This window comes from Microplitis mediator, chromosome 7 (assembly GCF_029852145.1).
Source record: "Microplitis mediator isolate UGA2020A chromosome 7, iyMicMedi2.1, whole genome shotgun sequence".
In the NCBI taxonomy this organism is placed as follows: Eukaryota; Metazoa; Arthropoda; class Insecta; order Hymenoptera; family Braconidae; genus Microplitis; species Microplitis mediator.
In genome coordinates this window covers 25,569,412-25,583,463 of record NC_079975.1, presented here as the reverse complement: position 1 = coordinate 25,583,463, position 14,052 = coordinate 25,569,412, and the positions used below count along the sequence as shown (strand labels likewise).

The 14,052-nt window shown below is 33.1% G+C and overlaps 2 protein-coding genes across 2 annotated transcripts in view; one reads left to right on the top strand and one right to left on the bottom strand.

Moving 5' to 3' along the window:
• The window catches only part of LOC130670861 (angiotensin-converting enzyme), a 62,798-nt gene that overhangs the window by 14,858 nt on the left and 33,888 nt on the right, over positions 1 to 14,052 (top strand). Inside the window, exon 10 of the mRNA XM_057474456.1 lies at positions 9,057 to 9,399. Coding sequence (XP_057330439.1) covers positions 9,057 to 9,399 — 343 coding nt within the window. The remainder of the gene's footprint in view (positions 1 to 9,056; positions 9,400 to 14,052) is intronic.
• On the bottom strand, positions 9,841 to 11,776 carry LOC130670863 (skin secretory protein xP2-like). The gene is made up of 2 exons (XM_057474458.1): positions 11,650 to 11,776; positions 9,841 to 11,130 (listed from the first exon to the last, which is right to left on the bottom strand). Exons 1-2 carry the CDS (start codon positions 11,659 to 11,661, stop codon positions 9,931 to 9,933), a joined length of 1,212 nt encoding a protein of 403 aa, XP_057330441.1. The 5' UTR covers positions 11,662 to 11,776; the 3' UTR covers positions 9,841 to 9,930.

Below are 14,052 nucleotides of genomic sequence, written 5' to 3'. Positions count from 1 at the left end.
AAATAATTATCTTTTTTCATCTCTAAATTGTCTCTAGTTTCAATAAAATTGTTAGATTTTTCGATTTCTTCACCGTGAGAAATATTATCAATTACTAGCTGTGAATCATTATTGTTAAATATTGGAGGATTATTATTATCGATTCGTGTTAAAACGTTATTAGTATGTGTCGGAGAGTTGTAAACAGGGTCCGAGGCTGCTCTTATCGGCGCCGCTGGACTACCTGGATCATTTAAAAATGTTTGATAATTTTCATCAGCTGTAATTCTTGCAATGTTATTTTGTGTAATATTTAAATTATCATTAGGATCATTAGCTAATATTGATTCATTTTCTTTTGAATGTTCTGAATTTATAGTTTCTAAATTTACAGGTTCCAAAGTTGCAATAATATTAGGAATTTGTGGATATCTCTGTCTGAAATTACTATTTTTATTCATTTGTTTTGATTTTGTTTTTAAATCTTGATAGCTATTTTTGTGTTGCATAGCATTTTTAATATTTGAAATGTGTTGTTGATGATTATATTTAGTTACGTCACAGCAAGCGCATTTTGTCGGCTTACGTTGGCGTGAAGATCTTCGTAACGGCTGTATATGTTGTGTAGGATTAGTATATTTATTTACTGTATTGTTTACAAATGTATTTTTTGGATTACTTAAGTCACGTGATGGTGATGGAGCATTAACATGAGGAAGATGTGTGTTTAAAGATTGTTGAATTCCGACCGAACTTTTAACGTTATCTATATTTTCTATATTTACGCGTGTTTGAGATGTTTTTGAGTCTCGTACGACATTTTTATCGCTGCTCGATTCTTCTGATGAATAAATAACGCTTACGACTTCCATAGGTTCTATAAACGAGTTTTGTAAAGATATATTGTTTCTATTATTTTCAATTACAGCTTGAGTATGAATAATTTTAGGTACATCACCACCTTCGTCAGATGACCATGGGATTGCACCACCTTCATCTGGGTTACCTTTAGGTTCAATATAAGTTGCTTTATTAGAATTATTTAAATTTAAAGTTTTTTCAATTTTATTTGAATTTTTAGAATTATTTTTACGCGGTAAATTTTCGCTAGTTTCGCTATTTGAAATAATCGATTCATCTGAACTGCTTTCTTCTGAAGTTTCTGGAATTATAACATTTGATATTTCTAAATTGTTTTTATTTCTTTTCTTGGAACGTATCATTGGAGAAGGAGTAAAATTAGCCAATTGTGATGTTCTTTTAATTAGAAAATTTTTTGCTAAATTTCTCTGAAAATTATTTTCTTTACTCGTAGGATGAGTTCGCGCAATAATGGGCGTTCTAGGGGAGGGTTGTATGGGAAGGAGGGGGGTAGAAGTGTTTGTAGCTTGAATCTTAGGTCTGAAACTTGGGCCTGGTGTAGGCGTATTCAGAGTTTCAATTATAGGGAGAGGGGATGAATCTTGTAATGAAGTACGAGAAATAGTCATATTCTCGGATAATGATGCATTTTTATTAATATTTTTAATTGGAGTGGGTACAGGAGTAATTCCAAAGTCAGTGGAATCTGTCGTATCCCCGTTATAAATTCCGATTTTCTTTTGCTGATCAAAAATCTTTTTTCGAAGTTTTTGAATATTATAAATATCTGAATCATCCGATGACGAAGTGTCATGAAAGTCTGAAAGAATAATTTCTTCATCATGAATTTTAGTTTTATTTTCGCATGTTTTACCGGGTTGTAAATTTCGCTTTTCTAAATTTAGTTTTTCTGAATTTAGTTGTTCTGAATTTAGTTTTTCTGGATTTAGCTTTTCTGAATTTAGTTTTTCTGAATTTAGTTTTTCTGAATTTAGCTTTTCTGAATTTAGTTTTTCTGAATTTAGTTTTTCTGAATTTAGCTTTTCTGAATTTAGTTTTTCTGAATTTAGTTTTTCTGAATTTAGTAATTTAGTATTTCTTGAAAATGGATTATATCGCCTGACGTCAGATTTCTTTTTTCTAAAAATTTTATTTTTAACGATATATCCTGAAGGTTCTGAATTTAGCTTTTCTTTAACTGATCGTCGATCAATCGGGTGATCAATCCTATTGTCGTCGATAGAAATAATTTTGTCGACTGGATCTGTAGGTAATATATCCACAGATTCAACCGCTTGAGGTGTGAGCTCAAGGTTTTGAGTTTTGTCGATTGGGTCGGTCAGATCCATATCTGTTGACTCAACCGCCGAAGTTTTAGAATTTAAGTTTTTCTTATTCTTTTCAACCGTATCTGAACCATTTTCACTATTACCATGAGGAACAAACGTTTGAATTTTAGTTTTTAGAGTTTCCCGCGCTTCATTCTCTGAAATAGAAGTATCAGAAGCTTCAATCGCGGCAAATTTTACTTTTTTTCGTTCGTCAGAATCTGACGATCTTAATCTAGCTAAACCCGTACTAAGGGTTTTACCTCCATAAGGAGTGTTTTTATAGCGCCATTTAACTTTAATTGGATAAGCTTGACGCTCCTCGATAATTGGATTACGAGATAGTGCATCAGCATTAGTATTTTTTTTACCTGCTTTATGCACTATTTGAAATTCGAAATCTGCCAGACGATGTCTCCACCGCATTACACGTGAGTTTGGGTCATTCATATTATTAACCCATACTAGTGGCCGATGGTCGGTCACTAGCGTGAACGGTCTACCGTAGAGATAATGTCTGAAAGTTTCTATACCAAAGAGAACTGCGACCATTTCTTTTTCAGTCGTAGAATAGTTTCTTTCATGTTTATTTAGGACTCTAGAAGCGGCGGCTACCATAGGATCTTCGCCAACCTTACCTTGTGAGAGAATTGCACCGACTGCGTAACCTGATGCGTCAGTCGTTACAATAAATGGTTTTTCAAAGTCCGGATACTGTAATATCGGAGCTGTGCATAATTTATCTCGTAAGGTTTCGAAAGCCACTTGATGATTCGTGGTCCATTCGAACTTCGCATTTTTACTTGTAAGGTCCGATAAAGGCTTCGCAACCTTTGCAAAATCTTTGATGAAACGACGATAGTAACCACAAAGACCGAGAAATTCTCTCAATGACTTAACATTAGTTGGAACTTTGAATTCTTTGACTGCTTTAATTTTATTTGGATCAGGCTTAACGCCATCAGCCGATATTAGATGACCTAAATACATTACTTCTCTTTTAAGAAATTCGCATTTTTCTGTTTGAAGTGTTAAGTTTGCACTGCGCAGGCGTTCTGCGAGTTTTATAAATTTTGTCGCATGCTCTTCGAGTGTACGTGCATAAATTACGATATCGTCTAGATATACGAATAAATCAAAACCCTGTAAACCTCTAAGAACTAAGTCCATCAATCTTTGAAATGTAGCGGGTGCATTTTTTAAACCAAAAGGCATTCGTGTGAATTGATAAAGACCATAAGGTGTTTTGAAAGCTGTTTTCTTTCTATGTTTACGGGATAGTTTAATTTGATGAAAACCCGATTTTAAGTCGAAAATTGAAAAGTATGTAGCACCACCAAGTTGATCGAGAATTTCACAAATTAATGGCAATGGATAGACGTCTTTTTCAGTTTTGTCATTGAGATTTCTGTAATCAATTACTAAACGAGTACGTTTGTTACCTTCAGAGTCAGGTTTCTTAGGAACAATCCATAAAGGAGAACAATATGGTGAGTTCGATGGCTCGATAATGTCCATCTTACGTAATTCGTCAATATGTTTTTCAATTTCATCTTTTAGAGTAGGTGGATATCGATATTGTCGAGTGTTTACCGGTATATCATCGGTTGTATGTATTTTGTGAGTTATAATATCAGTGGATTTGAGAGGCTCACCAGGTATGTGGAAGAGGTCAGAGTATTCCTCGATAAGAGAAATAACTGCTTTACGCTCTTTGTCGTCAAGGTGATTTAGCCGAAGAAGCTTAAGAACCTCATTAACACGGTCATCTCGAAACTGAGTATGATCTCTATGTTCTGTGGCCTTATCTTCCTTTTCCGAAGGGCTACTGTCCTCGTCTACACTTGTATCGAAAGGATACAAAGGAATTACGGGCACATTCACTGTGACGTCCACATCTTGTGTATTGATGGCATATAAGTAAGCTATTCCATGATCATTTTTGACCACGGCTTCACCTGCAAATATTCCATCACCCAACTCTATTTCAGGTACATAACCTTCACTTAAGTTATTTTTGACTCGAATGTATATTGGAGCTTTTGACCTAGCCGGCAGGACAAAGCTTTCCTTTTCTAAAAATGGTATCTCTAATTGTAATTTAGTGAAAGTTATGGATTCCTTGGTAGAGTCGATTACACCACCTTGTTCTTTAATAAATTCCCAACCAATGATTCCAGTATATTCGAGAGGAAATTCGTCAGGAATAATATGAAAATCTACTGTAGTATTAAGCATGCGTAATTGAATTTTTCCTAGAGTTAAAGCATCAGAAACTCCATTTAATTTAAAGCAGTATGATTCATCGATTAATTTAGAATTTTTAATTTCGCTTAATTTTATTAAATTTAAATTGCAACCAGTATCAATCAAAAATTTAGCAGTATTTAATTTAATGTCATCTGATCTTATTATAATTGATGTAGGCCTATAATTTGGTAAGAGTGCGCCTACAAAATAAGTTTTTAATGGGATTCTTATTGTGCTTGAGTTATTACCTGGCGCTGAGATAAAACGTTGCCCGTCGGAGCGCCGGATCGAGGGAACGTCTTTTCGTTTCCCGCATTTTCAGAATTAGTTGGTTGATTTTTACGTTTGTCTTCATTAAATATGCGTTTACGACATACATCGATAGTGTGATATTGCTTTTTACAATAACTACATTCTGGAATAGTTTTTTCTGAATTTGATTTATTATTATTATTATTTTTATGATATTCTAAAACGCGACAATCGTTAACAGTGTGATTAGTTCGTTTACAGTAAACACAACTTATTTCTTGTTGTGAATTATTATTATTATTAGTATGGGATCGCATGTTTATATTTTGATTTGGTTTTTTATATTGATTATTATGATTATTATTATTATTAGTATTTCGAGAAAAATTATTTTTATTATCTGATTGAATAGCATAGCAATTTTTTGAAACTGGATCATGAGATTTAAAATATTTGGAAACTGATGTCATTTGTTGCTGACAAGTTTCGATTTCCATCGCTGCTTTTGCTGCGTCATCAAGAGTTAAATAGAGATTTTGAGCAGTAGCTTGTTGTAAGAACATAGCTATATTAGGTCGAAGACCTGATAAGAATGCTTGGACTGCTGCTTCAATTGCAGTTGACTTTTTTGAATCTTTATCATCGATATCTGATAAATCTATTTCCGCGATCGCGCGCGTTAAATGATTATCTATTCTATAACTGAAATCTAAAACTTTTTCGTTAGGTAGTTGAACGAAATCATTGAACTCTTTTAGCCAAACCGAAATAAGTTTTTTAGGTCTGAAGTGAAGATTTATGAATTTAATTAGGTCGTTAACATTAGAATAATTTTTTGAACAAATGCGTTTTAACGCTTCGCCTTTACATTTTGCAATTAAAAATCGAATAACTTGTTTATGATCTAAAATACGTAATGCAATAAATTCTTTTGCATCTACGCAACTTTGTATAAATGAATCTACTGGATAACCACTAGTAGTACCATCAAAATCTGGTATCGTTTTGAAAAATTCTTTATAATCTGATTTAGTTTGTGTAATAGTATTATTTAAATTTATTGTTTTTTCTTTACTATTGTTTGCAGTTAAAATATCTAATTGTTCTTTTAATTTATTTTCGAGTTGTTTTTGAAAATGTTCATGCATTTGAGATTCTAGTTTGCTTTTTTCTACTTCGCTAATTTGTTTTAATTTTTCTAATTGCGCTTGTAATGCAAGAATTTGACTTTGTTGTTCGGAGATAGTTGTCTCCATTTCTTCAGTTAATGTCATTTTTGTAGTAAAGATTTAAATTGACTTACTCTTATAGTGATAAGAAATGTTTATTAAATACGACAGAAGACGCTGGTAAGACTTCTGTAGACTTCGAAGAGTAGTAGGATGTTGGTTGAAGGCTCTGCTGCTGTAGTGTGCGTTGCTGATAAGCTAACAAGGCTCCGATGACGATGATTATGTAGACAAGTATATTCAAAAGGCTCTGATGACGTTGTAAATTTGAATGTGTGATGGATTATATTATTTTTTCACCACAAAAAAATTTTTTTTTTTTTTTTTTTTTTTAAATTTAGCACTTTCTTTTATTTTTTTTTAATTTTATTTCACTTTATTTTTAATTTTTTTTTTTTTTTTTTTATTTGTTTTTTTTTTACACACAACAAAAAAAATTTTCGGAAAGTTTTTCTTTTTTTTTATATTAGTATTATTTTATTTATTTAATTTTATTCAGTAAAAATTTTTGACGAGAAAAAAAAATTTTATTATTTTACTCGTTACTGGAAACACTGAATTTAAATGTTAATTTCTTATTATTATTTTTTTTTGATACTCACTTTTCACTCAATAAAAGTTTTTACTTTGAGGTTGATTGAGTTTTTTTTAATGGGAAAAAAAAAATTTCCAGATTTTTTTGAAAACTCACCAGGAACTTCGGGGCTGTTCGAATCCGATCGCTGCCACCAATTTTAATATATACTAGCTGTTACGTTTTCGCTGCACGATGTTGATGTTGAGCTCAGCTAGTTCTGTAGTATTTCTAGGTATTGGGTTCTCGACAGCAAATCACCTCACGGTGACCCGAAATAACTGGTTGTATTTTAGATATAACAATAACTTTATTCACAATTGATAGTTATAGAATTTAGAAGTTGAAAGTATACACTTAATATACAAATGATGTATGTTCAATAGTCAAACTTACAGAAGGTATAACTATGGACTTGATAATTTAATAAGCTCTGATATCAAAGATCTGGTGTTCAGAGTCTAAGTCTAATGTGTCTAAGACTAAATGTATCTGAATAATAATCGAACAGAGTGAGCCCCTCCTGCTCTGAGAGCGAGGGTTTTTATTAGGTATTCTAAGCACCAAAAATAGTGGGGTTGAATTGTTGATCAGAGTTCACACTCAGTGGTCATTGAACTCGTCATTGCTTATCAGCGCGAGGCGATTGGGCATGAGACCCATGCGTCGAGCGCGAGAAGGGATTTGATCCTCGGCTGATGTAATATCTGAGAAAAGTTATTTATTTGAAAGTCAAAGTCCATTTTCATATCATCTGCGTTTGTTACAAATTATTACTAATAGTTTATACAGCTGTGTTTTAAAATGATTAAATTATCTCTAGTTGAATATACTTGAAGATTATTATGAAAAATGTTCTCATACGTGGGATTAAGTACATCCGGTGATAGTTTGTTATTTGATTATTGATTCGTAAAATACACGTATGTTAAAGATATTCTTATTTTATACAATTTAAATGATGGAGTAATTCTTATGATATATAATATTCTTACGTTATTATAATTATCTACTTAAGGTACTCTAATTGTTGGTAATTAGGGTGCCTTATTTTGGGAATAGACTTTAGGTCGGTAAAATAATCTAGTGAGCTAAGAACGGGCCCTGCTTGACAGCCAGGATATAACACTACGAAATGACCCGAACTCGGCCGAAAAAGAAACGAAAGCTAAAATTTCCCACCTTTTATTACTCTGGCCATGAGAAAAAATCTCATATCCTCCGAAAAAAATTTTCTTTTTCATTATTTTTAATTAAAAAAAAAAGATAACTAAATTATTGGAAGATACAAAAATTTTTAGTAGCCTTTCCATTTGAAATTTAAAAAATATTTGAGATTGAAGTTGATCATGAGAAAAAATCTCATAGCCCATGTCCTGAAGGCCCTGATTAAACAACTGAATTCGATCGAATAAAACAGAATTAAATTTTTAATTCTATTTAATTCAGATAAATTCTGTTAATTTGGTACCTAACTTAAAAATGAATTCTGTCTAATTCGGCAGGCAAACCAGAATTTGTCCAAATTACCACGAATTTAAATAATTCTATTCGGTTTAATTCTGATCAATTCGAAAATAATTATCCAATTTCTGGTTCTGAATCCGAATTAAACTGAATTAAAACGAATTTGAAATTTTTAAATCGGTTTTATTCTGTTTAATTCAAATTCAAATTTTCAATTCATTTGAATTCTGTTTTGTAGAATTCGACAGAATATAACAGAATTAAAATTTTTAATTCGGTCGAATTCAGTTGTTTAATCAGGGGGTTAAAGCATATAAATAAAAAATTTTCAATTAATTAAAAACATTAGTAGAGAACATTAATTAGCTTATTATCGTGCTGTGCCCTCTTTTCACGGATTTTGTGTGTGTTTATTCGAAAATAAGCCAACACATAAGTTTGTTATCGCGCTGGGCCCAAAACACGTCACACCCCGAAATTTTGAAATATTGTGATATTTTGTCGGGGATATTTTGTCCGGAAATATTGACGCGTGTCACCCTAATAAATATGTAATTAATGACATATATTTACTGACCAACAATAAACGGAAACCGGAAGATAAACCTTTTAGCCACAATGTAATTTGAAAGTGAGTAATAAGCGATACGCTCCAAGTGAATTACTGCATTTATAATTTTATTACTCCGGCTTAAATCTCTTTACGTCTTATACAATCACTCGATATAACATCTGGTCAAGTAAACCGCAACAAATAAGTTTATAAAATTAATAAACAAATATCATTTAATCCATATCCGGAATTACGATCTGCTAATTAATCATCCGGTCGCGGTATTTAATCACAGGCGTACCAAAAAAAAAACTCAAGTATACACGCGTGCGTTAGATCCTATATTACGCGATGTAATTATCGCACTTTCACTATCGCGGATGTTCTCCATACACCGGAACAGCTTCAATACGACCACAATAACATCAATCAACTCACACGTTATTACTCTAGGAAGTCTTCCGGCATAATTGAACATACCGCGATTTAATTAAGACAGTTTCTGCGAATATCCTAGATCAAACATTAAACAAAAACAAAAAAATGATGAACTGAATTCGCAGGCTTTCACGAGGCCGTCGGAGAGGCTGTCGCTCTGAGCGTTGGATCGCCTCGTCATCTCCAAACCCTTGGATTGGCGAACAAATACATCGACGAGCCGTCGGCAGATATAAATTATCTGTTTTCGCTGGCGATGGAAAAATTACCTCTGCTGCCATTCAGCATCGCCGTTGACCGTTGGCGGTATGACGTCTTCCGCGGAATCGTAAATCGCGAAGAGTACAATTGTCATTGGCACAGAATGATGGAGCTCTACGCGGGAATCAAACCTCCCGTTTTACGATCGGAGGACGATTTTGACCCTGGTGCGAAGTATCACATTCCTGCCAACGTTCCCTACGTCCGGTGAGTACTTAATTCTATGGTTAAACTAAAGTACCCGAGTCGAAATTTAGAGTCCACTTAGAGCCTTCTAAAGTCGGACCTATTTCGGACTTGGAAGCTCTAAATAGAGTCTGTTTCTATGTTAAATTAGGTCCGATTTTGGTCCCTGAGGTGCTTCGAATTTCTGTTTTCGGCACTTGCGGGCTCAATCTAGGACCTGATGAAAATTAAAATTAGGTCCGATTTAGGGCCTATTATTACGGGACTAATATTGTCGGATTTGAAGGCTCAAAATCGGACCTCTCAGTGAATGTTAGGACCTCCGGGTTCAAAGACGGAGCTACAGGACTACAGGGCTCTAAATCGGATCTATTTAGGGCTATAGGGACCTATATAGGCTCTAAATTTCGACTCGGGTAGCTTAAGGATTTTGAATATTGGGATCGATAATAAGGCCTCTGATTAGTTCTTTGGTTTTTATTTTCATACAAAAGAGATTTACAAAAAAACTGCGTTAATAATGATTAATAACTACCTATTGAATGCGTAATATTAATAACTATGATGGGACTCAAAATTATGTCCGCCGAAGTCTCCATGATCGCCGAGATCTGAGTTTCCGCCAAAGTCATGCTCGGGCTCGTGGTGTTCGTGATGTTCGTGATGTTGGTGATGGTCGTGATGTTCGACTTGCTGGTGGTGTTCGACCTTGTAGGGAACTGGTACCTTTACTGGGTAAGGAACGTGTTTTTCTACGGTATAGGGGACGTGCTTGGTAATGTGAACCGGAACTGGACGTTCGACTGGAACCTTGACTGGGTAAGGCACTGGTTTTTCAACTGGTACCGGGATCTTCTTTTCGACTGGATAAGGAGCTGGTACGTGGACCTTTACTGGGTAGGGCACTGGTTTTTCAACTGGGTAGGGAACCGGTCGCTCGACGTGGACCTTGACCGGGTAAGGAACCGGATGGTCAACTGGATAGGGAACTTTCTTTTCGACGTGGACTGGGTAGGGTTTGATGATGTGGACTGGGTAGGGCCGGTCTACGTGTACTTTGACTGGGTAGGGAACTGGTTTCTCAACGGGGTATGGTTGGGGCACGTGGACTGGAACCTTAACTGGGTAGGGGATGTTTTTCTCAACGGGGTACGGTTGTGGTACTGGAACCTTCACGGGGTAGTGGACCTTCTTCTCAACTGGGTAAGGAGCTGGCACGTAAGTTTTGTAGGGAACCGGACGTTCCACGGGAACGTGGACTGGATAGTGGACTTTTTTCTCGACGGGGTAAGGCGCGGGAATGTGGACAGGCACTTTGACGTATACTTTGTAAGGAACTGGAATTTTCTTCTCGACTGGGTATGGCTCGGCAACTGGAACCTTTACGGGGTAAGGCACTTCTTTTTCAACTGGATAGTGGACTTTCTTCTCGACGGGATACGGCACCTTCACGTGCTTGACAATCGTTATTTCTTTGACTTTGGCTTCTTCGTGGTGAGGATATGAGTGGCTTTCGAATGAGTGCCCGTGTGACCCGCCTTCAAAGCTGTCATGACCAGTACTCATGAAGAGTCCTTCATATCCGCCTCCGTAATTACCCTCTGAACTGTAAAGACCGCGTTTCTCTTGCTTTTTTTCAACCGCAGAGTCTGTTGATTCAACGGATTTAGATTCTGCGGCCTCTGAGTCTTTTTCTTTGAGGTCTTCTTTGCAGCTCACGCTGCTTGTTAGCAGCAACGCTAGTAATGCGAGCTGTAATTTTTAATAGGTTAGATTATTTTATAGTTTTTTGAAAAATTAACATCTTTTTGAAAATTCAGAAAAATTTGTTCGATCAAATGATTGTCACTTGAATTTGTTTTTGCCGATATTTTATTACGAATGGAAGAGAATTCAGTAGTAAAAATTTTATTTCAGAGACTAAATTTTAAATTATCACCGAAAAATTTCTTAAATAAAAAAACTGCACTTTTGTAATTTTTACTTAAAAAATACTTGCAAATAATTTTCATGCGATATCTCAAATTTTCTTGAAAAATTTTGATTAAAATTTGAAAAAAAAAAAAAAAAATGAAGAAATTTCACTTTGATAAATTTTCCCGAAATTAAAAGAAAAATTCGAATTAACTCAGTGTACTCTCACTTTTGAAAATTGAAATGAAAAAAAAAAAGAAAAATATTCTGCCGAAAAAAAAATTTTTCCACATTTAAAAAACCAAAAATTAAAAAGAAATTTTTTGAAAACTACACACACAAAAAATAAAAACTTACCGAAACTCTCATGACTAAATATTTATTGTAATGTTACAGTACTCCAGAGTTTACTGTAATAATTCCCCCCGGATACAATCCACTTTATATATACCCAAGTACAGCTTTCCCCGCCTCTAAATATCCTAGTACCCGCGGTAGGCCGGTTTTGTTGAAAGTGAAACACTTGGTTTTATGCGTGTTAACAACACATGATAACAGCACATTTCAAGCAACACATCCTACCCTCAATACAATGCCAATAAACCATTCGCACACAAGCGCACAATCACACATCAAACACGTGTTCCTTCTCGATCGAATCATCAGTTCGATAACTCCTAGCATTTGCCCAGGCATTGAATATCGAGGACTTCCTTAAGCTATTAATGTCCAGTCTAATCCAATCCCTCTATAATTTGATTAACAAGCATATTAATTTACGCTGCCACAAAAAAAATATATATATCTATAAATATATGGATATATGAAGCTAAGATTTATTAGCTTATGAACTGCAGCTGATTAAATATTTCCGGAAATACTTTTTATCTACACATGAATGGAATTATTCGTGTGTATAACTGTTTCGTATAAATTATTTACTAAGCGGAAGAGGAATACAGTAGATATATATTTTTTGTATGTGAAGGGCAGCGATGCAAAAACAAAAATAATTTATGTAAAATTTTTTATTAATCCTGGGTTTCATTTATTGGACTTATACCCCATGAAAAAAATTTATAAAAAAAGTATATAAATATATATGAAATATGTATGAAAAATATATTTTTAATAGCTAACTTTTGGCCGATTTTCGTATATTTGAAATGTATCAGGATATATAAAAAAATATATATCCTCATTATACTCATATTTTTTTCATAAATTTATATATATATATATATATTTAATATATTTTTTAAATATTTTCATAGATGTATTTTTATGATTCTGAAGTCAGCAGACAATTAAAAATTTTTTGATTTTTTTTTGAACTATTAAATTTGAAGAAAAAAAAAATTTTTTAAATACACATGTAGAAAATTAAAAAAACTACAGGTGCAATTTTTTGAAATATTTTTTTTTTCAATTTGTCGTTTTTAAAAAAATTCAAAAATTATTAGACGTTGACTGATTTATGATCCTGAATTTAGCAGACAATTCAAAATTTTTGGATTTTTTTTTTGAACCATTGAAATTGAATAAAAAAAAAAAATTAAAAAAATGCACATGTAGAAAATTAAAAAAACTACAGGTGAAATTTTTCAAAATTTTTTTTTTTTAATTCGTCGTTTTTAAAAAAATTCAAAAATTATCAGACGTTGACTGATTTATGATCCTGAATTTAGGAGGCAATTCAAAATTTTTTGATTTTTTTTTGAACCATTAAATTTGAAGAAAAAAAAAAAATAAAAAAATGCACATGTAGAAAATTAAAAAAACTACAGGTCCAATTTTTCAAAATATTTTTTTTTTGATTTGTCGTTTTTAAAAAAATTCAAAAACTATTAGACGTCGACTGATTTACGATCCTGAGTTTAGCAGACAATTCAAAATTTTTGGATTTTTTTTGAACCATTAAATTTGACGAAAAAAAAAAAATAAAAAAATGCACATGTAGAAAATTAAAAAAACTACAGGTGCAATTTTTAAAAATATTTTTTTTTTTTTATAATTCATCATTTTTCAAAAATCCAAAAATGATTAAACGTCGACTAATTTCAGTATCGTGTATTTTTTATATATTCCAAGATATATTTTTAATATATTTAAATTACATTTGAAATATATAAAATATATACGAAAATCGACCAAAAGTTTTTTATACATATTTTATAAATTTTTTTCATGGGGGTATTTTGCTTTTGCAAAATTTTGAGCTGAATATTGCGATTATATATTAAATTTTGTGCTGTTATTGTTATTAGCATGTATGTCTATGGGCATTATGGAGAGATGGACTCTATAGTTTTAGAGAAAGTGCAATTTAAAATGAAAGAATGACGTGATACTCCTTGGGCACTTGGCAGTTGTTACTTTCGATTAGATCGCGATGATAAAGCACTCTTTGTCCACTTCCGTCTGGCTATTGAGTAACAAAAGAGTCATTACATGAGCGAGGTAAATTAACGTCGGCGATTTTTTTTATGTCATATCATAAGATTCTGAGAATTTGTTTATTTTTGGTTGGATTATTTTGACGAGTAATATTTATTGCGGACTATGATTATAATTATTATCGTGTTGGCGGTATCGAGTAGTTGAGTTTTTAAGTGCGTGATTTAATTAACGAGTGAAAGGGATTGTGTCGGAACTAAACTGGAGGGAAGACCTGTTGAACGGGATAATAAACGAGAATTTCCGGACTATCATTTTTCATTTGTCGAATCATATGTTCGTTATAAATCTATTAATATTTAT